This window comes from Anopheles darlingi, chromosome 2 (genome assembly GCF_943734745.1).
Source record: "Anopheles darlingi chromosome 2, idAnoDarlMG_H_01, whole genome shotgun sequence".
Classification (NCBI taxonomy): Eukaryota; Metazoa; Arthropoda; class Insecta; order Diptera; family Culicidae; genus Anopheles; species Anopheles darlingi.
The window spans coordinates 12209272-12234928 of NC_064874.1; the positions used below are offsets into that span (position 1 = coordinate 12209272).

General features: G+C 48.6%; 2 protein-coding genes across 2 annotated transcripts in view; one reads left to right on the plus strand and one right to left on the minus strand.

Moving 5' to 3' along the window:
• Positions 1–44: 44 nt before the first annotated feature.
• Positions 45–25657, minus strand: part of LOC125952511 (tachykinin-like peptides receptor 86C) — a 30572-nt gene continuing 4959 nt past the window's right edge. Inside the window, exons 3-7 of the mRNA XM_049682015.1 lie at positions 23522–23735; positions 13251–13385; positions 13067–13147; positions 6787–6937; positions 45–245 (exon numbers count right to left, since the gene is read on the minus strand). Of these exons, the coding sequence (XP_049537972.1) occupies positions 45–245; positions 6787–6937; positions 13067–13147; positions 13251–13385; positions 23522–23735 (782 nt within the window). The remainder of the gene's footprint in view (positions 246–6786; positions 6938–13066; positions 13148–13250; positions 13386–23521; positions 23736–25657) is intronic.
• LOC125952500 (phenoloxidase 2) lies at positions 15382–22362 on the plus strand. Its single transcript, XM_049681998.1, has 5 exons — positions 15382–15701; positions 18674–19356; positions 19438–19877; positions 21574–21755; positions 21827–22362. Exons 1-5 carry the CDS (start codon positions 15404–15406, stop codon positions 22273–22275), a joined length of 2052 nt encoding a protein of 683 aa, XP_049537955.1. The 5' UTR covers positions 15382–15403; the 3' UTR covers positions 22276–22362.

The window sequence follows — 25657 nt, forward strand, 5'->3', positions numbered from 1 at the left end:
AAAGTATCTCAATAGCTATCAATCGCTGCTCGCGCGCCTAATACCTACCGACCGTTCATCCAGTAGTAGATGATGGGATTGACCATCGCGTTGGACATCGCCAGCCAGTAGAAGCCCAGGTACAGCTGCTGCACGTAGCTGGAGGAGGTCATCTGATTGTTATGGTACGCGTAGACGAAGAACAAATGATACGGCAGCCAGCAGATGGCGAATATCGTCACTACGATGATGAACATTCGTACTACCTGAGAAGAATGAGAACGAAAAGGAGAACAGCATCAGCAGTCAGTATTCTGAAATGGATGGATCAAGCACAGCCCTTTCGTGGAAAATTACGACGAGAAGTATTTCTATCTTTCCTGGTATCGCGCAAAGCAAAGAATGCCCACTGGATGCCCATTCTAGTTTCTTGACGGTTGCTACGCTACCAGGCAGCATGTTTTCGGTCAATTACGAGGATTGGTTACGGATTGCTTGGATAAAATGGAGCGAACAAGGGTTTTCCGTTTGGCCCAAATTAAGGAAACAGATTGCGAGAAGCTCTGCTTTCCGATTTCTACGAAGGATAACGTGATAACTTCTGATAGAAATAACCAAACAAGGGTTTAAACGTACACGATAACAAAGATAATGGGATTGACTATAAACAATGATAGCGAGATGCTATCAAGCGTGGTTTTTCCCAGAAGTAGGTCAACGCCGTCAGTGCAATAATTTAAAATAACACTTCCTCGCGCATGATTTCGAGGCAGCAGGCGATGCTTCAACATGCCAAATACTCAAAACAACTCCCACCGCCTGCGCTGTTGGTACAAATTTACAATAGCTCCCTTAATTTGCTTGCTTGCTTGTCTATCGTGGCTGCCACAACTGAGTGGCACGTGGCAGCAGTTACAACAAGCAGTCTTATCAGTGAACCGAACCTTATCAGTCGCTGGTTTTTCAAGGGTAAACACCGGGGCGGTTGCCAATTTTCCGCCTTTTCCGCCGTGTAGAAGGGCTTTTATAAAACCCATGGTTGATGGCGCCGTCACACTCTGACACTCCCGTTTCTATTTTCATCACCGCGCTTCTATCATATCCGGCGCGACGACTACTAAGCGGCGCGTCCTTTCCACACAGCCGGTTCCGGAGATGGCGAACTAACATAAGCGTTGGAAATATAAGCAGCGCTATGAGGGAAAAATGAAAAATAAAAAAAGGAAAACTAAACTGTGGTGGTACGTTTAGGGAAGCACATCACGAACCATGACTGGATGGGGAGCTGTGCGAACAAAGAGAGCATCAGTGCGAAGCACTTCGGTAATGCTTGAACTGGGAAAAATTTTTTGTACAGCAACGACGCGCCCTAGCTTGGCGGAGGTTGATGGTTGCCATTTGACCCATATATGAGACTAATTTCCGTACGAAATCCATTAGCAAGAACCATTTGCCATTGCGAAGTGGTGGTTTTTGCCAGCGAGTGAGTGAAAAAAGGATTCTGACATCTCGGGGTGCGATCTGGGAGGAATTTGTAGAACGGTGAAGTGTTTCACATGCAGCAACCGAACCGAAATGCAGCCTCAACCATAAAATATTAGTATGCATAATAGAGGAAAAGCATTATTCATAAAACAAGGGCTTCAGTTGAGCATCGTTCATTGTTACTAGATCCTCCAGAAAGCTGACGGTTTTGCTTACCTAATATGTTAATAAAGATAATTAAAGCGATGCAATGAGGTTGATCCCTGCTCGTCACTATCAAGATGATTGTCACAAATAAGTGACGCCAGCGATCACAAATAGAGGGCGCTGCCGGCGGATGAAGTGACACTCGGTCCGGGCTGTGTTCGGGTGAACTAAGCACACCTGGATCGAGTGTTCACCCAGGGGGTCAAAGTCCGCGGACGGGCAACGGCCGCACGATCATCCGCCGGCAGAAGGATTGCAGGGACCAGTACAGAAGAAACGCGCGAAGTACACACTAATCGTTACTTCGGAGATTTGTGCGATTTAAGATTGAATTTTGAAAAGTTGAATAAAGTTGCACATTTGCAACAATGATGATACTTTAAGCGTCGAGCAGGTGAGCACTCAATTCATTTGCTTATTGCTACAGAAGCTTGTGTTCAGGTGATCGTTACCACAGGAAACGTCCTGGCATATCAACTTTCATCCCTTGGATTGGATTTCCATTTCTTGAATGCGTCTCGATACGAAACAATCCCAATACACCCGGAAGAGACTAAAATTAGAAATTATGGCGCATCAGCTGTGCGCCAACTCCTGTTCCCAGACGCTACGAGCATGATACATCTCCAGGGATATTATCTATTGTCTCACCGCCTCCGCCTCTCCGGCAGGCTTTGCTCTGCCGCTACGCTACTAACGAAAGTTTATGATAAGTACTAAATGAATCTCACTTTGTGCACATCACTCTGGTGAACTCTTGCTCCACTCCCCGGTCGAGCCATCCTGGAGGGACATCCTGCATAAGTAGCTCGATCATGATGCCGGTGGGCGTTCAGTGCGGTACGTTCCCTGTGGCACATACCGGTGCGCCGTAATTTTGGATGATTATATGAGCTGGCAGTACATATACATAAACATGCAGCGCTCCCGAACGCCATAACCCTCAAACCGGTGACGCATAACTTTTTGGCAAGTTCGGCAGGTAGCAAACAGAGGCCTAAAGGTCTAGCCGTGCTATGTCATCCCCACAGGCACCAGGAGCAACGGTCCAGGTGAACGCAAATGTCTCATCTTTCTCTATGAGCAGAACTTTGTCTATTGTAGTCAGTAGCAGTAGCAGCAGCAGCAGCAGCAGTAGCGCTCATAAAATAGAGAAGAAATACTTCCGGAAAACCCTCCATTGGGAATGCTGATGCTGCCAGCGGCCAACTGTCAGCTGAGACGTTCAGCAAACGAGCGCTGGGCAGAAAGTTTTTTGTTTACGAGCATGTCCTTGTGATGGGGCTTCGGTTGCAATATTAATAGTGCCCAGGGAATGCAGCCTGTCTCTGGTCATACCTTATGCTCCGGCCAAGGCGGAATTAAGGGTCAAGTTACAATCAGCATTCTTTCGTGGGGGTAGGATTGTCGTGCACCATCTGGAATTGAGCTAAGGCAAGCAATCACTTTGGCTTTCCCAATAGATAAACAATTAAATTGAAAATATTTAACTTATGCTTCCTAGAACTATATGCTCTATTTAAAGAGGAGTTGTTTGTTCTTTATTGAGCAAATATTTTCTTAAGCGTTTATTTGACCAAAAAACAAACCCAAAGCACACAATGGAAAGTTTGTAGATCAAATTAGAAAATGCCAGATGCGGTTGCATTCCAGCGAAGGTAGGAGTTCCTACAACAGCTGCTACAGAATCACCTTTAAAGTGCTTCCATCAATCTTCACAACAATCCAGCTGCTGCTCTTCTGCTAGCACGAATGAATGCGCTCTACGCTTTATCACACCCCGTAACGATTCATTAAATTGTCGAACCCTAGATAAATCGGTTCGTTCGCCTCTCGCTACGGCCATTAAAGCTCGGCAACAATTTAGTGCAGATCCAATGCACGACTCTCATTCGCTCTCCGGGCGGTCTATCTGGGCTTGAAATATGTAGCCGCCGAAGCGAACCCGCTGACAGACACAATTAACCATCGCTGTCTAGCCATTCTGCATCAGCAGCCCTACGCAGCGAAGCCGACACGCACGGGATCGATTGCCAGAATGTGGCAATGTTAACATTCCACAAAAACAACGTTCGCCTTTTTTCTCAGCGGGCCAAAGTTTCATACTTTGTAGCAGTGGAATTTTTTCATGGGCAAAAGGATAATAACAGTAATGAAAAAAGTTGTTTTTTCTGGGAAACCCTTTTCAAAATTGTGTATGCTATTAGGACCGCGTTCAGTTGGTGGATGGATTCGGATGATTCCATTTATCGCTGATGTGCTGCACTGTTGCTTCGCTTCAAATCCGCAGCTCCAAATGAGCATTACGCTTTGTATCTGAAAAAATCTTCCATTTGCTTTCTATCTGTGATGGTGAAGGATGGTACATTTTCGCTAGAATGTGCTGTCTACATTATTCATAAGCTGATGCGGGTGATGGGATGCATTTGCGATCATCTTGGTAAAATAATTTGAAGCGTGTATTTGTCTTATTGCCGGCGGGCTGCCGTTTGCGGTTGAAACGGGTTTAACAAACGCAGCATCGCATCATGTATAAACGCTTTCCATCAAAGCAACACTGAGATCTCTCGAGCAGAGACCAATGACATGCCACACAGTAGGCCAATCTGTCACGAGTTGTATGAACAAATGTTTCCCCAAGTGCACGGTACATCCAATCCAATATCAACGTCTAGCCTTCCGTCACGTAGGCCATGTCGCAAGACCTTCCTGGAAGTCTGCTGCTGCCGCCAGTAGACAGCGTTTCGATCGCAGTCACCCCTTCGTTCGCGCAAACAATGCGTGTCCCTTTGGCAACTAGTTTGTCCAGCCAGTGTCCACTCTGGGGCCCTGTGAGCTAATAACTGTCAGCAGTTATGCGCGACGAATGGCACTCGAGATACGATTATTGAACCGGTCAGCCTCCAGGAATGTGAAGGCTGTCAAGGGCGAGTTCAGCCGTACCGTTTTCTGCAACCGCCTCACCGACTCTGGATTGTTCGAGACCCAAACACGCTGACCGACGTCTGTCGGCTTGGAGATGTAGAAAAGGGATCTTCGAAGTATTTCCGTCTGTCAACCACCAATCCTGGTCCTTCTGCTCTGCCTTCGGCTTCTTCGCCTGCTTTACCCTGTTAAGCTGTCCTCTGCAAACTTATCTAGACGAGGCTCGGTGAAGAAAAAGAAACCCATTTACGCCATCTTTACTCCACCATCAGTAAACGACAGCCACCCCGGGTTAGAAATCCATCCCGGCGGGTAAATATGATTGATAGAGATGAAGAGTCAATTTGTATTGTCAGTTTCCTTCCACAGTGGCGATACTGATTTAGCAAATTTTCAGTTCACTTCTAGTCTCGTACCGTCGGGTGCTGACTGTGACACTGGCCGTTCTGTGGTACGTTCGGAAGCACCTCTCGGTGCTCGTCCGTGAAGTTGTCACTGACTCCATTTATCTCACTTCTTTCAGCCATGCTGCGTTGGCGGGAAAACTTGCCATCCGGCTGTAATCTGACAGTATCATCCTAAATTCAACCGAGACCGCGATAGAGAGAGAGAGAGAGAGAGAGAGAGAGAGAATCCGACTCCCGGTACGGCCGATTTACAATTGATTAATAAGGCGGTCTACAAAACGAGTTCTTCCTGGAATCATGTCCAAACCAGAAGGACCGAGTGTAATTTGATTTCGGAAATGAATCACTCCTCTGGGCGGATCTACCAGAAGCACGTCCCATGTTGACCGATGGTAGCGTAGAGCGATGAGGACCCTTTGTAGTGTTGTTGCACGACGGGCTGACATCCCGAAAACAATCTCCCTGCCGTGAGCGAGATTTGTTTGCCAAATTGACTACACGTAAGGTTCTGGATTATCCTGGCTCCCGGGGGTGAGTGTTTGGGACCAACAGGCAAGGTAGTTTAAAGCTGGGATGTATTGACGCACGTAAACGTAGATAACCTTCCAGGAAATATCGCTGTCGAAAAGGTTGTACACACGGGTCGCACTAGAGACCGGTACTTGCGTCACCGGAGGATGTTTCAATTCTAGGAAATGTGGACAATTGTTGAGCGGCCAGCAGTCGCCATGTTTTAAGAGTTTTTTTTTAAGAGAGAAATGATTTGATTTTTAAAATCTTTTTCTCCACTCTCTCACTCTCTCTCTGGAACATATTCTCCCCGCATAAACTTACCACCTAGTAAAATGGTTTATGAAACACACGCACGTGCCACTGGCACTTTACTGCCCACCCCGGGACCGTGGTCAATATTGAAACAGATTACACCCCAGCAAGGTTAGAATTGGAAGTTGAAATTAAAATTAAAATTTTATGAACAAACCATCCCGGGGTCATCGTATCGTTTGATTTGGGCTGGCCAGTTTTTTACTACCGGAGTCCCCTACCTCCAGAGCTTCTGTTCGGCCGCAAATAAACAAATGCGGTGCGTTGCGTTGGGGAGGGAATTAAAGATTTTATTATCTCGAATCGGAAGCGGATGCAGGAGCAAGGGAAACGCAATCGCTCCCTACCCCTGCGTTCAGGGCATCGAAATGGAACTGATGCGATACGGCTCATTAAAATTACAATGGATCGGTGGTGTTTTCTTCTGCACCAAAGCTTCATTGTTCGATTTTGCCGAACACCTTTTGCCGAACGGCCCCATTTTGTAACGAAATGGGGTCATTTGTCTGGCGAAGCTAAACTTAATTAGAAGGTAGAGTGTTCCCGATGGGAGATGCTTATTACTGGGCGAGCACTTAAAGTTGAATAGTTACTAATTCCATTTTGAATGCACTACAATCACGAACACAGCCTTTCGCTTATTCAAGGTACAGGTTACTTGTGGAAAACAAACAATCCAACTTAACTTCTTGCTTTCGAACTTCTTCGAACCGCCCAAAAAAAAGTTCTCTCCATTCTCTCTGACTTCCGACTTCAACAACCTTCCGTTACGTCAGTCATACCATTGCGCATCGGACCATTCCAGCGGGCAGTAAAAAGCGTTGAAATGTAATTTGTTGCGCGTGAAAAAACAGAAGAAGAAACGAGTGGACTGGGCAAGTGTTTCATAATGGCGATAATGAACCACTGATTGGACCACGACAGCATCCGGGGCACAGGAAGAACCAAACTGACTTACCTTCTTTTTCGATTTCATCGACTCCAGCTGCCGTTCGGTGTGTTCGCCTATCGAGCGGCTGCCCCACAGCTCCCGGCCCATCAGCGAGTAGCAGACGATCATGATCAGCATCGGGATGCCGTAGGTGAGTATCAGGAACACCAGGTTGTAGCTGCGAAAAGATGGTTGAAGTGAACAACAGTGAGTGCACCGCCGGTTGGCTAATTGAGTTATTGTTGTGAATGTGTTCCATATTCCTAATTGAACACCGGCCCGGCGGCCCTGTCCTGGCGGCACTCTTTTACAACGAGCACTAAGCTGCCAACTGGCAGCGGCAGCTCTTACAACACCCTCTGCGCCAGATTAGTGGGATGGCGATGGCCGTACCTTACTCCCAGCGGCAGTCACTGCGGGCACTGGAATGAATCCAGCGAACGTAAGTGTTTTCACGTGTTATTCGATTTTTCCTGACGATCGCTGAACGTAAGTTGATTGAGTTATATTGAGCATGGATGGTACAGCGTAGGGATGTCTGTGTATGTGTGTGTGTGGGCTGTTTTTGCTGAAAAGTTATCTCGCTTCTCTGCACTTTATTGAATCATCCGTCCATGTGATGTGCGCCGTGCTGTGCCGTGGACCGCATGACAGATGCTTTTTCTACACGTGGCAAAACCATTACATTATCGAAAATGATTTCTGCTTTTCGTAACAGGAGTACGCAAACACTTATCGGAAACATTAACAATTCGTGCAATGGCCGACAATTCAATTGCGATAATTCTCATTTAATCATCCAGCAAATTATAACCCACTTCGAGATTCCAAACGCAATCCTGACACCTCGTCTGAGTGTCTGTGTTCGTGGCAGGCGCCTGCTTCAGATTCGAAATTCTCACCAAACCTACCTACCGGCCAGCACGTGGATGCTACATAGTAACTTCTGATGAAATGTTACGAATGGCGCTCGCAGCAGCAGGAGCTGCAGATTGGACTTCATTACACGATGCGCTGCCAGCCTTTCCTTGCAGCTGATGACATTTTCAATTAAACCATTCTTCCTACTTCCGTCGCCGGCACTACGGTTCCCTGCTTCCTGTTTCCGAGCCGGGCCGAGCCGGATTCCGGTTTCCTGGTTTGGTTTGGTAATTAGTGTCGCCGAGCTTTTAGTGACGATTATTCAATTTGCTGCCAACGATAACGCCTCACAGCTGCGACACGCCGTCACCGTCACCGTCGGCGAAGAATGGCGAATAATGAAGTGGCTTCGTTGTGGGAGCACCGGGTCACATTGTGACACCCAAGGATGGTTGGCCACCACTTTTCATAACTCATTAATTCGCTTTTGCGCCTTCGTCTGCCTTGGTATTAGCAGGATTCTGATTACCGTGCTGGGGCATATTTTAAATGAAGGATTTGTAGAAAGGAAAGTTTGCTTAATATTATGTTTGACGTTCCACGTCTTATCGTTTGACGTTCCACGTTTAACTTCCAAGCAGAGGTTGTATCATTAAAAATAAGAACGAAAATACACGCTTATCTCTGAACCAAACGGTCACGTGCACCGGACACAACATCCGGCAGCGCTTTCAATTACTGAATAGCCGATCGGAGGAAATGGGCGATCGAAGCGGACCACCCACGATGAAAAGATAACAAATTCCCCCGGCGTAGACAAAAGACAAAGGACGTTTCATGATCGGTTTTCCAGGCCCAAAGAACACATCCGGCGGAAGTTCATTTCTAGCAAGCAAGCGGCGTACGCGCAGAACCGGCATTAAAATTTCGGACACTCGGACATTTGATTATTACGTTTCATTTGACGTAAACAGCGAAATCAGTGACGTTCGCTTTCAACGGTAGCATTGGATGGAAGAAAGGACGATACAAGAGACAGACAGAAGTCATCTTTTCATGTCTACCACGATGGAAACAAGCTGTGCAGAGCGTTTCGCTGACAACGAAATCCCTAGCTTTAAAATCGTTTTGCTGCTCACCGTAGCACCCATGGTGATGGCTCCCAGCATGCTTATGCTTTGAACATAAATCTACCACATCAAATGGAATTTAAATCCATTGTATGTATGGAATCAATAAACAGACAATAATCACGTGATAAGCTACAGCAGATTTTGCATTAAATTGCCACATCAAAAGTGGTAACTGAAGGTAAAGCATTCCGAGCATTGCATGTCCAGCGGCTGTAGTATTCGATGATACCAATGAAATTATTTATCATTGCGAGTCCAGGTCCGCCCGCATTGTTTGCTATTGAATCCGATTTTGAAGTCAAAACAGGCCGCGCATCAAACAAACAACAGGCAAAATCAAACAGCCAATATGTACGAGTTCCAGTCGCCAAACTGCGCATCATTCCAGCGGAAATAATATTCCAAACAACAACATCATAAGCCGATCATAATGAACCACCACTCAAGCGGTGCCTTTATGTGGCTCCAACTCTGACGTCCAGCATCGCAGCCTTGAGGCGGTATCGTATTCCGCTCAAAGGATGCGTTATACTCGCGCTTCTCAGAATCTCGGACTCTCGGCGCGAGGTACTATCAAAACGACCGTCACTAACTTTCGCGTCAAGAACACACACAGAAACCAACCAAAGAATCGCAACACAAACGCAACTTTTGCGCAACTTTCCACAACCGTAGAGGGAACGTAGACCGCCGGTGGTTTGTGGTAACTTTGTCAGTCATTAGACCACAACATTCCACTCACGTACCGCACAATGCTTCGCACACTCGGCATGCGATCGGATTGCTCCACCGTAGGAAGTGTCGGAACAGGTCCGAGGAACGGACTGCGAGAGGTGGCATACCAAAGACAATTTCAAATTTGCTGATTGCATCCGCCACCACGGTTTTTGCTGATGATGGTTGACGTGTCGTACAACTCTCGTAATACTTTGATTTTTCTTTTTCTAGTTTCTCTCTGCTCCCTTTTTGTTGGTTGACTCGTTTGCTGCCACAGATCATGCCACGTGCCGTTGGGCTGTCGATTGCCGGTTGCAATCCCAAATTGGATTAGCTGTCACAGTCCCATCTCACACGTAAACAACGGAGTACCTGACCGGAGTGACTTTCGGCCAAATAGAACATCCGGCAAAACCGAAGCCGATGCAAAAAGTTCATAACGGATTGCCAGATGGTAAATGATTGATCTGGTAAAATGGATTTCTGGCCACGTGGTGCTACGGTAGCTGACCGGAAGATCTGGCGTTTCGCTTCTAATCAACTTATGATGCGGCTCGACTGGCGGATGGATGGATGGCGTTGTTACGCTCCACCAGTTCCACATCAATCATAGGTGAGTTCAACAGGCGGAAAGGCGGATTATTCATGCAACCGGTACCAGGTTCGTCAGCTTGGTCTTCCTACGTCCGTTAATCTTCGCGACACCTTCCTACATCAACGATTACTTATTCGTGTAATACCGGGCACAGCCAGATTCCACGAACCAATCGACAGCTACTCAATCACGCAATCAAGATCAGTGTCCTTGTAGCACGCAACAGCATGAGCACTATGCTGTTGTAACACCTCCGTTGCGTGAATGTCTAAAATCGATATTCAGCATATGGCAAAAGTGACGTAGAACAATCGTGTTTGAGAAGTTCCAGACCGCCACCGAAAATAGCTGATGAATTACGCAAAGCTCCATTCGTTTCATTACTGCCAAAGCCACGTCACCGGCGGCGGTGCAGAAATTGAATTCCGTGACGTTGTCTTTACGGAATCGGAAACGAAATTACATCGCCCACGAAACCGAACGACGTGGCGCGTATCTACGGGTCACGCACTCCTGCCCACACTTGATGGTGCTTGTAGATGGAAAAGGGATTCTTATTCAATTACCGTCACCGGCAGCTCCGCGAAAAACAAAGCTGATCCATTCCAATTTGGATTCCCCATTTCCTGCTCGAATCTCTAGGAAAGTAACACCAGCAGCAGCAGGAGTACGTGGAACTCGGAGCTCAACAGTGCGTAGAGAATGTTCTATCCCAAGAAAGCAAAACCGAAACCGGTTGGTTTCCGGTAAGAATGTCTTGGCGTGCAGCGCATTTCACATTCGAATTTGCCCCAGATGTATCCGGATCATGAACCCATTTGACGAGATCTAGATGTCTCGGGCACAGTGCCGCGAAGTAACACTATTTGCAGCGCGGCCTGAGCGACATATTCAGACAATGAAGAGAATGGAATGATTGCAATGAGCAGGCGGTGCGTATCTGTGGAAACACGGTAATCCACTTCGAGCGCTCCATCTTCGAGCGTACCAGACACGCAAAACGAGTAACCTAACCTCTAACTACTAGCCACATCGACGCCTCACCACCAGACGAGAGCTCGCGTATAACCCGTGAAAGGCCCGTGATTCAATTATGGGCGAGGATTACGATGCGGCACGGCATTCCATAATGGGCTCCTAACGGCTTTCTGTCATTATGACCAAAAATAGGACATTGAAACCAGTTCGACTTCGTCCGTAGGGATGGAGCTAGGTCTGTACACGTAGCTTACTCACCTTGCTTTCAGCCAATTCCAGCCGTCTGACAGCCGCCCCTCTGCCCTGCTAAGACGCTTACCCATTGTGCCATTGTGCCATCGCGTTACATAGCGACCAAAATGACACCGGCGGCACCGGCAGTCAAAGATGTCAATCAATACAACCATCATTACATAAACCGCTCCATCATCATCATCATCATCATCATCATCTTCATCATCTGCTCAATCTGATCAGAGTGCTTCATTCCGTTCTGTTGAAAATTCTTAGTCCAAACAGCTCACAGTTTCCGGGTATTCGAGAGCCGTGGTTCGCGTTCGCGTATTCGCCATTCTGTCACTTCCACCAGCTACCGGCTTCGGTGGTATTTATGAAATCGGAGCTCGTTCGCTAGAAGCAGTGGCCCGGTGGCACGTCATATCGGATCGCGTTCTGCTCGATGCCACTCAGCACCTCCCCGGAATGTCTGACATTTTCACTTGTTGGAAATGGAAATGTGTTCAACATTCCGAGTCAATACCGTCAGGGTGGGTGCTCGATCCTATTGAGATGCTTTACGGTTTAAGATGGCCCCCCCTCGGTGGTGCGGCGAATCCATCCACGTTGATTCATTGAATCGCAGTGGGATCTGGCGGAGGCGTTGCTGTTGGCTCACATTAATTCGAACATCCAATGGGATCGTTTACGCCTTCGCCTGGCAGTGGGAAGGTTCAGCAGAAACACCTCAAGAACTTTGCACATCCCGTTTGGCTGACAGTCGTCGAATTTATTTCGACCAAAAACTTTAAACCTCACGAGATGAACGTTGGTTATTGTTGGTGCTGGTGCGGGGTTTCGCCGACTGACCAACGGAAACTTTTCTCCCTTTCTCTTCTTTTCTCTCTCTCTCTCTCTCTCTCTCTCTCTCTGTTCACTTTCTCCTCCCACTCTTTTCTAGTGAAGAAACTTTGGTCTTCACTTCGCTGGAACGCCGTGTGTGTGTGTCGATTGCGGCCGAACCGCGATGGGCAGACACAAATTCAATTACGAGTTTCGCGTATGATTTAAACGCGAACCGTTTTACGGGGGTCTAAACCTTGCCTTGCCCTACCTCCGTTTCAAATCACAATAAATTTGGAATTTGGAGGTTTTGAGAATTTTGCAAATTTGTTTTTTCGGAACCCCCCCCCCCCCCACGGGAGTTACACCGAAACATGGGTTAAATGGATCGCTCCCTTCCAGGAGCAGTAGCATCTGGCACGCTCGCTACTTCGAGACCCGGAACCACCAAAACGATAGCTAGTGACAGCTTCCCTTCCCTTTTTTTTGGGATTGTGAACGTGCCGGTCCTTCCGCTGGGAACGCTTCTCCTATTCCGTTGAAGCGAAAGGAAGCTTCAACGGCCGCGAACCGGCGCTGGTAAGAACGGCACTCAGGGTTTCAGCACCGACTGGACGGACATTCCCCTTGTCGGCATTTCGTGCAAATGTTTCCAGCTCAATGGCGCTCACGTTTGCGAAGCGCGTCCTTTGGCCGAAAAAATTTGAATGCCACCCGTCGACATTTCGAACATGAATTATCATAAAGTTGGTCTGGGTTCGCGTCTTGAGTGGCATCCGCTACGCTCATTGTTGACCGGTTCATTGTTCGTGCTAGCAGATAAAGGCTGGGGATGGGCCTGCCTGTGTTGCTAATTTCTAATTTATGTTTTCAATTTTCCATCCAGCCACCACTCTGTTAAACGGTGTACGGTAAAGGAACCCGGGGAACAGTCGAGCCAAAAGACAACAAAAGCAACACTTACATGTAGTCTGCCATCGAGGTCGGATAGCGGCCATCGGGCCAAAGCATGTAGCACACGGTTCGTGTTTTCCCGTTGTTGTAGCTGTGGTTGAAGTTTGTGGTGTTGTTTTAGGGAAAAGAAAAACAAATGTTTTAAAATGTTATTCCATGTTCCGTGGAAACGGTTTCCAGGCACTATCGCTTACCGCTTCGTCATCACAGTCGAGTACATCAGGCACGGTGCAGCGAGGACGCAGCTTAACGCCCAGATGATCAGCAGGAAGATCCGAGCCTTCTTCCGTGACGTGCGATGCCGCAACGGGTGCACTATCGCAATATACCTGGAAGCAAACAGACGCAGAAGAAGAGATAGAGACGGGGGCTAGGTCGGGCAGAGCGGATCCAAAATCAAACAAGATTCAAGCACATCGTGTGACGTCAGATACAGGAAACTGCGTCACTGTGAACAGGATAACGGACATTCGACGCTTGTGGAGTCAGGTTGTCCCAAGAAAAAGGTTTGTCTTTCACTCGGCATATTGAGTTTTGAGTGCATCTCGCTCGACGACGCAGGTGAACGGCTACGTCGAGGAAGCTGAAAACTGATAGCGAACGGTTGTTTGAAGGAAACTTTGCAGATTTTTTTTTCTTTAGACTTTTCGAAACGGGTTTTACAAGTTTAAGAAAAGATCAACACACCACTCGGGTTTAATGGGATCAAGAATAAACATATTCGGTTTCATATAAACAGCGGCTAGCGTTTGCAGATTTCACGGGAACTATTTTAATGTATAACAAACCCTACATGGTAGGGTGATATCGACAGTGCGGATAAATAGAGCGAGCTACACCATTTTGCACCATATTTATCACTTGGCCGCTCTGAAGAAAATTCCATTTCGATTTTGAAAAGTATCTCATCGAAGCACTAGCTGCTGTTATTAAAAACCAATTACACGTTAAATGTGCACAATCAACACGAGAGGCGATCTCTGCATTAGGTAGTATTAGTGAACTATATCTTTTCCAACAAAAGCAGTCCTATTCCTATGCCCTTTTCATGTTCTAAACGAACGAAATTGGAACGATATTTGAACGATACGAAGTCGAATTCGATTCCGAACCAATCGAATTCTAAAGTTGTTTGTGTTTGCAGTGATGTTGTTGTGATGTTGTTGGTGATGGCAGTGTCCTCACATCCCTGCGATGTCGATATCAATGCTTGGCCCAACCGCCAGCTTCGTTCAATCAAACGACCACAAAAACAGGGATAAAGAGAGAAAGATAAGGGAACCCCGAAGCCGCTGGGGTGCAGGAGAAGGAGGTCCTGTTCTGTTTGTTTGGCGCACAACACCACCATACGTCATCTACCCGTTGAAGCGGTGACTGAAGCAGCGAATTAAATGTTTTTCTTGTAAAGAATTTCAATCATCGCTTTTGATAAACTGCTGCCGGTGCTGGTGGGGCTCTCGAGTCGTAGCAGCCTGTGACTGTCAGCGTTTGAAAGACACACGCCAAAAGCAACTCAAACCTAGCACCTCGGGACCACACCATTTCCACGATTCCATTCAACGCCATCGCCCTCGGCGTCGTCCTTGGCAACGGCAAACGAGATCGAGTGCGTAGCGGCCATGGTGCTCGGAGTACTCGGAACATTCGCGGTGCGGTGCGCTCGTGATGTGGGGGGGCTGAGTGAGTGAGAGATTATTATTTTGGGAAGCCATTGAACCCGGGAGGCTGTGTGACCACAACTGAACCGATAAATTGATCGCTACACGCACCCAACGACGGTGCCCCCCAAAAACCACATTTTGCGTCAGTTTGTTTGGTGGCATGAAAAATGATATTTTTCGGCTCCGGCAACCAAGAAGCAACCATGACCTAGGCCGTCTCCGGCCGTACGACGGCGGGGTGATACTGCGATACGCATTAAAAAGTGCTGATGCGGTCACGGAACCATCGCCACCGCCGCCGCTGCCGGGTTGCTCACCGCAAGATGTTAATGAACTTCAGATCATGAGACCGTCGTGGGATCAGCGTAACGTCGTGGTCCAGCGTACTCCGATAACGTACCGTTAAGTAGCAGCTGCCCTGGAGCGGGTTTTATCAGGTTTGAGGTTAGGTTGCGTTGATGCGTAGCACCCAAAATGCGTGACGGTTCACCATCGAAACCATCGCTTTGCAGTTGCCTGCCAGACTCGACGTCGTCTCGAGCACTATAAAAGGATGATGGTGCTACGAATCGTTTGGAACATTGTGCAGCAATAGTGGTGGTGGTTGCCTGTCGGTGACGGACCACTCGTCTAGTGACTGTGACACTGCACCAACCACCGGATAATTCGATAATTCGGTCAACAGGATGGTGTTCGATAAGAAGCATTTGCTGCTGCTCCTGGATCGTCCCCGGGAGCCCGTGTTCATGGGCAAGGGCCGGGTCGTGTTCGATGTGCCGGATAACTACCTGACCGACCGGTACCGACCGATTGGGCCCGAGATCCAGAACCGATTCGGGGAAAATGCGGAGGAGCGCGTTACGGTTCGCAGTATCGCCCTGCCGGATCTGCGCATCCCGATGTCGCTCGGACGCCAGGAGCAGTTTTCGCTCTTCATTCCACGTCACCGGAAGATTGCTGCACGCCTGATTGACATCTTCATGGGTAAGTGACGCTACTACAGCAGCACCTGTCGTGTCGTGAGCAAACGCAGCGCAGGCTTCCAAAGTGTCGGTGATATTGTGACAATCGTAGCTGGCCGTGGATGTCACGGTATGTCGGGCGCAGCACAAATGGTGCAAGATCGTTTGCGGACGGATATTGTGAACCCTGACTCGGTAGCAAGTGCTAGCTAGCCTGGTGGGATTTGTTCCTGCGGCCAACGGTGTCAGCCAATATCAAGTGCACAGGGTTGGGGATGCCAGGGGTTTGAGGTTCATCTTGGGATCAAAGGTAGAGCTGTCAGTTCAACACATACTCGTGCCTACTTTGACGTAAATATGTTAGACTATTTCTGGATTTCTCCGTTGGTTTGACTTTCCCCGAAAAACGTTCCAAGATGTTTGAATCCATTTTTAATATCCAACGGATATTGCTGTCGCAAGGCGATAACGACCCGGGGCATGTGGGGCACACACACACACAAACGCGCGCGCACGACCTACACACGCCTTCACGTACACGTCTTATCGCCAGTCACCGCAAACCATCACATTCGCTTCGTTGGAGGAAAGTTTCTACGGACTTGACTTTGTTTCAAGGGTTTTTTCTTAATTTGGCCATAAAATCTAATCTTTCATTCTGCCTTCGTCTGCCCCAGCTGGGGCGCACGTGCACAGGAAACACCCACGCGTGCTTTCGATGTCGATAATGGTGTCTCAACGGTGCCAACAATCGATACTCGTTTCGTGGAATGAAGTGCCGAGCCATCTTCCGGAGGGCCTGTCAAATTGCTTCATTGTCATGACGTCGCACAAAAGGAACTTGATCCGAGGGAAAAGCTGCAACAAGGAAGGTGCAAGAACCGTATGATAGGTCCGGAGTGGCTAGTAAATTATGCACTCAACCCGGCCAAGAGCCAAGTCCCGGTTCCGGCTGTTGCTGCTCCTGCTCGAAGCACCAAATTGATTTCCCCAAGTCGAGCAGGTCGAGTCGTTTGCCTTTGGTCGCCTACGGACTGTCGACAGATGCTGATCTCCATTGACTGGGCAGCAAGGGAAGAGGGAGAGGTAATATCGGGCCATTTGAACGAGCAAAAAGCTACTCCTCCTACAACCATCTGCCAGAAGACATTTTATTTTGTTCGGACGTACAGAATGTCATGGGATGGCGGTCGAAGTCGTATTGTATGCAAATCACAGGATGGTTGCTCGGTCCTTGCCTCTGTCACCGACGGGTAGTGGTGTGTTGTGCAATCGAGAAGATGGATCTGGTATGTGAGCTAGCTTATAGTCATATATGGTTTGTCAATTTGCGAGTTTGCAGGACGAGCTGCAAAGCCTTCAGCACTCCGTCCTATCGATTGCAATCTAATTGAGATTGATTGGCATTGTCGTAGAAGGTCGCATAAAAGGTCTTATGAAATGGCCTCAGTGCTACGTACTACCACTTTAACAATGTATGTCGTTCCACTTTATATCAAGCTCTCACTTGGCTCTATGCCACTGCCACCATTACGCCACTCGTACTTGAAGGCGATCAAAGATGAGAGCGTCGGAAGGAAGCCGTTCCTTCCCGATATAAAGGATTTGCAAACACTAACCAAGACTAACACGCGAATCATGGCGCACAGAGGTAAGCAAATTTGGAACGAAGCAATAACGGTGGTTCTACCTGTTGGCTTTTACAGTTCTGGGCAATGACGCGTGCCAGACTGTGTTTGTCGGGGCTTAGCGATGGCTAAAAATGATTTCAACCATTACCGGAAGCTCCCAGGTGCCCCATCCATCTCAACAATCCGTCCGAACCGGATCCGGATAATATGTTTAACCTTAGACCTTAGCTTAAGGATTGCTCACTCGCCTCCAAAATCAATTACGCTAAGAGCACGGATCGACGATTCCAAATTCTCGGTATTAATATTGCCGCTATGCGAGGCCACCCCGCCCCTTTGTCCGATGTTCTCCTTTCATCTGCTGTTTTCTGGAGTCCGCGGCGTTTTGAAGCTTCTTCCGCTGTTCGTCTCAGATATATTGCTCATACCGTATGAGCCCTGCTCTGGCAACACGGGTGATGAAGTGCCCGGCATCAAGGGGTGCCACCGGACGAAGTTTATGTGTCTCGGAGCCTCGCAAATCGAATCAAAACTCTCAAACTCCTCCTCGGATGTCCTTCCAGTGATTGCACAATGAGAAATGACCCAATTTGTGTTCCGGTGCGTGATCGCTGCTTTTCCGGCTGTTGCCTTTCCGTTGCCTCCCTTTACGGTTCAATCTGATTATCCTGATGAAGAAGAAGAAAGTGGCGAAAATGAGGAAGAAAAGGAACAAGGCCAAAGTTGTGGACAACACTGCATGTCTGCCTATCGCAACGAACTATGAAGCGCTCTGGTCACAATGCGACCTTCCTGCGATGGTGTTCCCCAGCTTGTCTCCAAAATGGAAACCCAATTTTCCTAGAAACGGATAAGCAATTTTGCTTTTCCATCAACCGGACTGAGGCACCTAAGGTGGTAATTTCAAACTTTGGACAATGTTTGCCCCGATTTCACAACAGTGCCGGCTCCAGCAGCAAGCAGCTAATGCCCCTGCGGCTTGTTGCGGTTGGATGTTTGCACTTCAATTTAAGACGCTGGCCTGGAGCAACAGGTGCCTGTGGTCGTCTCTATTTACACGCTTAAGACACTTCGCGACGCGACAGAGTACAGTTCCTGGCCCTCCACTACGAGTTCCTTTCCAAACAATGGTTTGGAGTTTTCCATCAGAGCGCGGTAGCTGAAAATGGAACAAGAATCCTTGGACATGGAAAGGGGCTCCAATTTAATTAAAATATTTTATCCCGATAATGGAGTGTTCGCTTTCGCGCGCAACCTTACACCACAGGCTGTCGGTGACGATGTGCAAAGTCTGGCTCCGTTTCTTTTAGCATTTGAACTGTAAGCTTCGTAATTAACAATGTGCTCCGTTCGCCTCGGATAGGAATGCGCAACGTGGAGGATCTGCAGAGTTGTGCCGTTTTCGCGCGTGATCGCATCAACCCATACCTGTTCAACTACGCACTATCGGTGGCGCTGCTGCACCGGAGGGATACGCACGATCTCGATCTACCGACGATTATCGAGATCTTCCCGGACAAGTACGTCGACTCGAAGGTGTTCTCGCAGATCCGCGAGGAAGCGACGGTCGTACCGGAGGGTATGCGAATGCCGATTGTCATCCCCAAGGACTACACCGCTTCCGATCTGGACGAGGAGCATCGCCTGTGGTATTTCCGGGAGGATATCGGCGTTAATCTGCACCACTGGCACTGGCATCTGGTGTACCCGTTCGATGCGTCGAACCGGGCCATCGTCGACAAGGATCGGCGTGGTGAGCTGTTCTACTATATGCACCAGCAGCTGGTCGCTCGCTACAACTTCGAGCGCTTCAGCAACCGGTTGCAGCGCGTCAAGCGCCTGAACAACTTGCGCGAACCAATCCCGGAAGGTTACTATCCGAAGCTGGACTCGCTGGTAGCGAGCCGTGCCTGGCCCGGTCGGGTCGATTCGAGCGTGCTGAAGGATCTGAACCGTGAGGCGGACCAAATCAAGCAGGATCTGGCTGACCTGGAGCGATGGATCGACCGGATCTACGAGGCAATCCACCAGGGATTCGTTGTTGACGTAAGCATCGCGTGACGTGCGAATGAAATGTCTCAATGTGTGTGTCACGTATCTCCGACTCTTGATTGTTCCCCCAAAAAGGAATCCGGAAATCGTATCCCGCTGGACGAGGAGAAGGGTATCGACCATCTCGGGAACATTATCGAATCATCGACGCTATCACCGAATCGGCAGCTGTACGGTGATATGCACAACATGGGCCACGTCTTCATCTCGTACGCGCACGATCCGGACCACCGGCACCTGGAGTCGTTCGGTGTGATGGGTGATGTGGCGACGGCCATGCGGGATCCTGTGTTCTACCGTTGGCACTCGTACATCGACGATATCTTCCAGGAGCACAAGAACAAACTGAATCCGTACACGCGCACCCAGCTCACCTTCGACGGTATCGCCATCCGGGACATCACGGTTCAACCGGACGACGGTCCGATCAACACGTTCCAGACGTTCTGGCAGCAATCGGACGTGGATCTGTCCCGTGGCATGGACTTTGTCCCGCGGGGTAACGTGTTCGCGAGGTAAGTCCGATGTTCGAATTTGTTTTTCCAATTTTTCCATGTTTTCCCGCCGACAAACTAATTAGTACGTGGTTGTGTGTATGTGTGTGTGTGTGTGTGTGTGTCCCAGCAAACATTTGATGGATTACCGCTGCATGTCGGTGCCATATGATTCAAACATGAACATCAACTCAAGCCCCTCGTACATCGATTACTGTTCGATCAATAATCCGGTTATCAACAGCCCATCACGGCGTTACACGCTAGCTGACTTTTGAATACTTGTTTAATTGCTTTCTGATTGAATTAACAACAACGCCGGTACACAACGTTCCCTGACCTAACCGAGGGCAACAGCGCCATTTTGCAGCATAGGCGCCGTGACTACAGAGTCGCTACAGAGAGTCCTCGAAATGTGTGAAATGCAACAAAACGGGATGTTAAATCAACACACGCGACGGGGGCATGTTCGAATGTGTATTTACAATGACACGCACTCGTGCTCTCCTGACATCCTTCACTTCGCTGACATGAAATTACATTTTCCCGTTGCCGAGCGTGCGAATGCCTGCTGCGTTGCGGCTGTACCAATCGAGAGCGAAGAGAGAAAAAAAAGTTGTTTGCACATAAAACATCATCAAAAACATGTCACAGTAGCCCGTGTGGCATGGTTTGGTTTGCGTCCCGATGCTGACAGCTCGATATGACGCAGGATGAATGACGGAATGAAAAACATTTCGCACAATAATCGATCATCCGTTGACCAAATTGGAACGTACATGACATACATTTATGCTAAACGAATTCACACCATCACTCATCGCTCGTCCAATGCTTTCCACACATCGCTACATCCCTTGCATCTAGATGCGTGTGTGTGTTCGTGTGACCTGCTAAGTTTTGCTAATTGAAAACTATCGTCAATTTCCACTGGCGTGGAACCACACACCGCTTAGATAATCGCTTCGCTCCGCGAATGCAACATACATTATCGCCCTGCAGCTACACAAACCGGCGACGGATCATTTTATGGCTAAACTTAGCGCCCTGCTCGTACTGCAGTACACAATGGCTGGCAAGACAACACGCAGCGAACACACACGCGGTGCCTCCGTTTTGAACGGTCTGGCAGGACCAATTTCCCGTCGAGCATAAATTCAAATGAAACTTGTTCCCGGTTCTCCCAGGGGGGAGCCCTAGGTGGTGCTGCTTCTGCACACAATAAGAGCTCGCGGTCTTCCTACGCCGTGTCGTGGTTGCATTACCTCTATGCGTCGTCGTCGACGACGCCATCGTCATCATCACCCTCGTCGGTCGCTGGATGGTGCTAGAGGAAAATTGAGTTAGCAAAGTAATTTAGCTAGGCACGAGAGATAGAGAGAGAAAGAGAGAATGAGGGCAGGATAGAGAAGTTTTTCGTTTTAATTACCATCACAAAACATGGCCCTTTGCTCTCTGGACTGCCTCAGAAGCCTACAGCCGAGTCCTCGGTGACTCCGAGTTGCGCCGAGGAACATAAAACAACTCCAGCCTCTCCTGTGGCTAGACCGCACCGGGAGGGCGAGGCTTGTAAGAAGTGCCATAGCATTATCACTGAGTTCACAAGTTTGTTTTGAACAATTCCTTTGCCTTCATTGAGTTATCTAATTACAGCTGAACATGGCAAATGGCGCACAAATGACTGATGATTCCGTTCTTTTGATGCCCGTTTCCGCAGATTCACGCACCTGCAGCACTCACCATTCGTGTACACCATCATGATCGAGAACGATTCCGATGCCCAGCGGATGGCGTTCGTGCGAATTTTCCTCGCGCCGAAAAATGACGAACGTGGCACACCGATGGTGTTCCGGGATCAGCGTCTCTTCATGGTCGAACTGGACAAGTTCCTCGTGGCGTGTAAGTAACCGGTGACAAATTTCAATGGCCAACAGAATGAGTGAGATTAACGAGCCTAAATGCCGTTCCAGTGCGACCGGGAGCGAACCGAATTCGTCGCCGATCGAAGGAGTCCACCGTGACGATTCCGTTCGAGCGGACGTTCCGCAACCTGGATCAGAACCGCCCAGCGGCCGACACACCGGAGGAGGCCGAGTTTAATTTCTGTGGTTGTGGCTGGCCAGCTCACATGCTGATCCCGAAAGGATTGCCCGAGGGACTGCCGGCCGATCTGTTCATTATGGTGTCGAACTACGAGGAGGATCGCGTCATCCAGGATCTGGTCGGTACGTGCAATGATGCCGCCTCGTACTGCGGTGTCCGCGATCGGCTCTACCCGGACCGGAAGGCGATGGGCTATCCGTTCGATCGGGCCGCCCGTAGCGGTGTCGATCGGTTGGCGAACTTCCTTACGCCCAACATGGCCGTACAGTCGACCACGATCGTGCACAACGATCGTACGGTTAATCGGTTGGGGTGAGGTTTGCGCGCCTAGCATTAGTTCCCTTCTTCTTATCTTTATCTTATGTGTCTCGCATTCCCGTTGACGCAAGTATAAACCAATAAATAAAACCTCGAATAAAATACTAAAACAACCTCTCCGCACAGCTTGCTCGCTCGCTACGGTATCTGTTTGATGTCAATGGTGCTTGCCGACATCGACCGGCAGTGATTGACTATTTGATTGATTTCTGTCAACGATTTTAAAGATCTAACACTTCATCTACACGGGCGCGAGAAAGCTGAAAATGAGATGAGAATGAAAAAGTTGAGAATGTCAAATCCCATACAAATGGAAATGTAAAGATACAAGTAGGCTGTCACAAATGTATGGGATTTGACATTCTCGCCTTTTTCATTCTCATCTCATTTTCAGCTTTCTCGCGCTCGTGTAGAGAGTCGGTAACGTAACAACTTCGACATCAATATTCATGTTCCAGCGGAGCGCTGTTACCCCCTTCCCTGGGCTTCCTCGGATCAATGGCGACATTCTAGTGAAGCGTGCACCTTGCCCCAGCCACAGGGCCGGCGGCATCAAAGCAATCTCCCAAAAAAAGATAAAACCAACGCACTGGAATTTTCCAAATTCAATATGAACATGGGCTGGTTTGCTACAAGGAGATCCCCCTCCTCCGAGGCAGTCCACCGTACATGACATACCCTAAAAGCGCGTTGGGACCCTGCCCGATGACAAGGACAACAGTTCGTTAGCCACGTCACTGGAACTTGTTTCGTTCGCCACGAGTGTCGTTAACTTTCAAATCCTATTTGTAGAAGCAGAAAAGGATTTGCGGCAATTCGTGGTACCGGCTGGGGATCACCGTGAAGCCCTGTCACTCGTATGGGGCAGAAGTTTAGGGCTGGGGAACTTTTTAATTGAGTTTTTCTATCATCTCGCTAGCATTCCGATGTGGACTCCTAAACGAAACAGCTTGAAAACGCATGGCAAATGGTGCTCGGCACCACGGTGCACATAAGTTGACGTCGATGTCGATACTTGTTACTGGCGTGGAATCTCTGCGAGCGCTATCGTGGCGGACCGACAGCAGCAGTTCGCATGCTGCACCGATAATCGAGTTCCAATGCGTCGCCTACGACTCGTGGATGTTGCTAATGATGTTTATGACGTGCGATAAACCTGCTGTTGCTGCTGCTGCTGCTACTGCTGGCAACTTTTTTTCCGAAAAAAGGATCACAAGAGTGACAGAACCGGACTCGGGACTTACCGATCGAACGAGATGGCGACGAGCGTAAACACGGACGAGGCGACGGACATGTTGGCCATAAAGTTGTTTATCGTGCAGTAGACGGAACCGAACGGCCAGTCCGAGTTGAGCATGAAGATGAAGTTGAAGGAACAGTTGAGCGAGGACATCAGCAGATCGGCCACGCTCAGATTCAGCAGGAAGTAGTTCGTCACGGTGCGCATCCGCCGGTGGGCTGTGGGGATAAAAAAAAACGGGTGAAGGGAGTTAAAAAAAAAGGAACAAATGAAAACGAACCCCGAAATTGTACTCCCGGTGGCGGATGTGAGTACAGCAGTGCCAACACTCATCCGGCGCTTTTCGCGAACACTTCGCATTCTTTCTCTGTTACTGTGCTACTGCTGCTGCTGCAGCTGCTGCTGTTGCTGCTACTAATGAGATTCATTTACGTAATAATTAAGCCACGTAAAGAGGAACAGGATGCTGGTTTCAATTAACCAACGCACGAACGAAGGAAATGGTATGGTTTCATTATTTTACATACTTTCTCTCTGTGCCATACCATAAAAATGCCTTTATACATCGTTCATTCGCGGAGTGTTACCGGTGCATGCGCGCCCCTTTTGCAACAAGCAGTGCCCATTGTGTGCAGTTTCGAGAGCATATTTTGCGCGAACTTTCCACCGGAAAACATACAAAAAACAACCATGAAGGAAACACATAGAAGGCACAGAATAGCGGGTAAAATTGGAAGCGATAGGGCATGTACTGGAGAAGGTACTGTTGCTGCTGCTGCTGTAGCCAACGGTGATGGTAGTTGGTTTACTGACCACCAGACTCCGCCACTGCAAGGGTGCACCCACTGGTGCGCATCTCAACGCAGTGCGTAGAACGTGACACGCGAGAGGTTTACCTAAATTCCGTCGAAACGGAAAACTCCCTGACCGGGCAGATTGTGGAAAAAAGTTTGCTTAGTACGCACGCATGACCCCTGGAGGGTGTTTTGTAAACTTTTGAAGCTGTACAGGGCTTCGCTGTTTGCTCTGGTTCCTGGAAGAGAATTCAGGATGCGTTTTGCAGCTGCCTCCCCTCTCGGAAGGTGTCTGCGCCTCGAGCCAAAGCTTATTCTAAACCACCGAGGTACGTTTCCAGCTAGATGCTGTTCACGGAAAACGAATTCAGCCGAAATCTGGCCGGTTTCAATCCGTTCAACCAACAATCAAGTCTTTTCAAAGTGAATCAAAGTGTTGTTGACGCCCGGCGGATCGGTCCCACGAATTCCCTGGTTTTGCTTTGGAATAAGTGTTGCTGACGGTGCCTAACGAACCGAGAAAACCCCCACGTGGAATATCCAGCAGCTAAAACGGATGCCTGTCTGCAACAGGATGTTTACTGTCCGATGAAACGCGACTTCAAACCTTAAAGCTCGGAGCGCGATGACCCATTCTTCGTAGCAGCCACAGCTAATGCAGTACAATTGAAGCAGAAGCGCCAGCAGCGTCATCGTCAACAACATCTTGACAACACGTCGTGCCCTTCGAGCTATTGGAAACGGCCGGTCACTGTAATTGGGCGAGGCAAAGGGACAGTAATTCGCCCCATCACGAGAAAAAGGTCGAAGGGTCGGATAATGGTTGGCTAATTGAAATCGAAGAACCTAGCGAGGTGAAGCAAGATATTCTAGCTAACTAGGATCCGTTCAAGTCGATCATCTTACGCCCAACACCGTGGGGACATTTCAATTTTCAACAGTTCCACCAAACATAATTGGCCGGCGGACAGCAAACCCCAGAAAAGGCGAATAAATGCTACGAAGTTCAGCCGATGAGGCGGGCGGGATTTGGGCAATGAGTATCAATTAATATTGGTCGCTCGGGAGCAGTTTTAAACGGCCCCGCTAAAGGCGCTACCATTCGGGCACCAGCGCCGAATTAATTTGACTTAATTAGTCTCAGTCACGGTACATTAGCCCCCCGAATGAACTAGCCTGCAGGCGCTAGGGATCTACGAACCAAACCTTCTTTTTCGTTTGTGCTGAAGAAAATCTCTCAAACTCTCATTCCATCTCTCTCTTGCCCGTTGTACAGATCTCGAGACATCTGACGAGTTATGTAATGGCGACGCTCTAGACAAAATTAATTAAAAGATCAGAACGAA

What these genes read in the sequence shown, in the direction of transcription:
- LOC125952500 (XM_049681998.1), top strand. Translation starts at nt 15,404, where the DNA reads ATGGTGTTCGATAAGAAGCATTTGCTGCTGCTCCTGGATCGTCCCCGG. An exon ending in ACCAGGGATTCGTTGTTGAC is followed by an intron (nt 19,357 to 19,437) that starts GTAAGCATCGCG and finishes TCCCCCAAAAAG; the next exon opens with GAATCCGGAAATCGTATCCC. An exon ending in GGACAAGTTCCTCGTGGCGT is followed by an intron (nt 21,756 to 21,826) that starts GTAAGTAACCGG and finishes ATGCCGTTCCAG; the next exon opens with TGCGACCGGGAGCGAACCGA.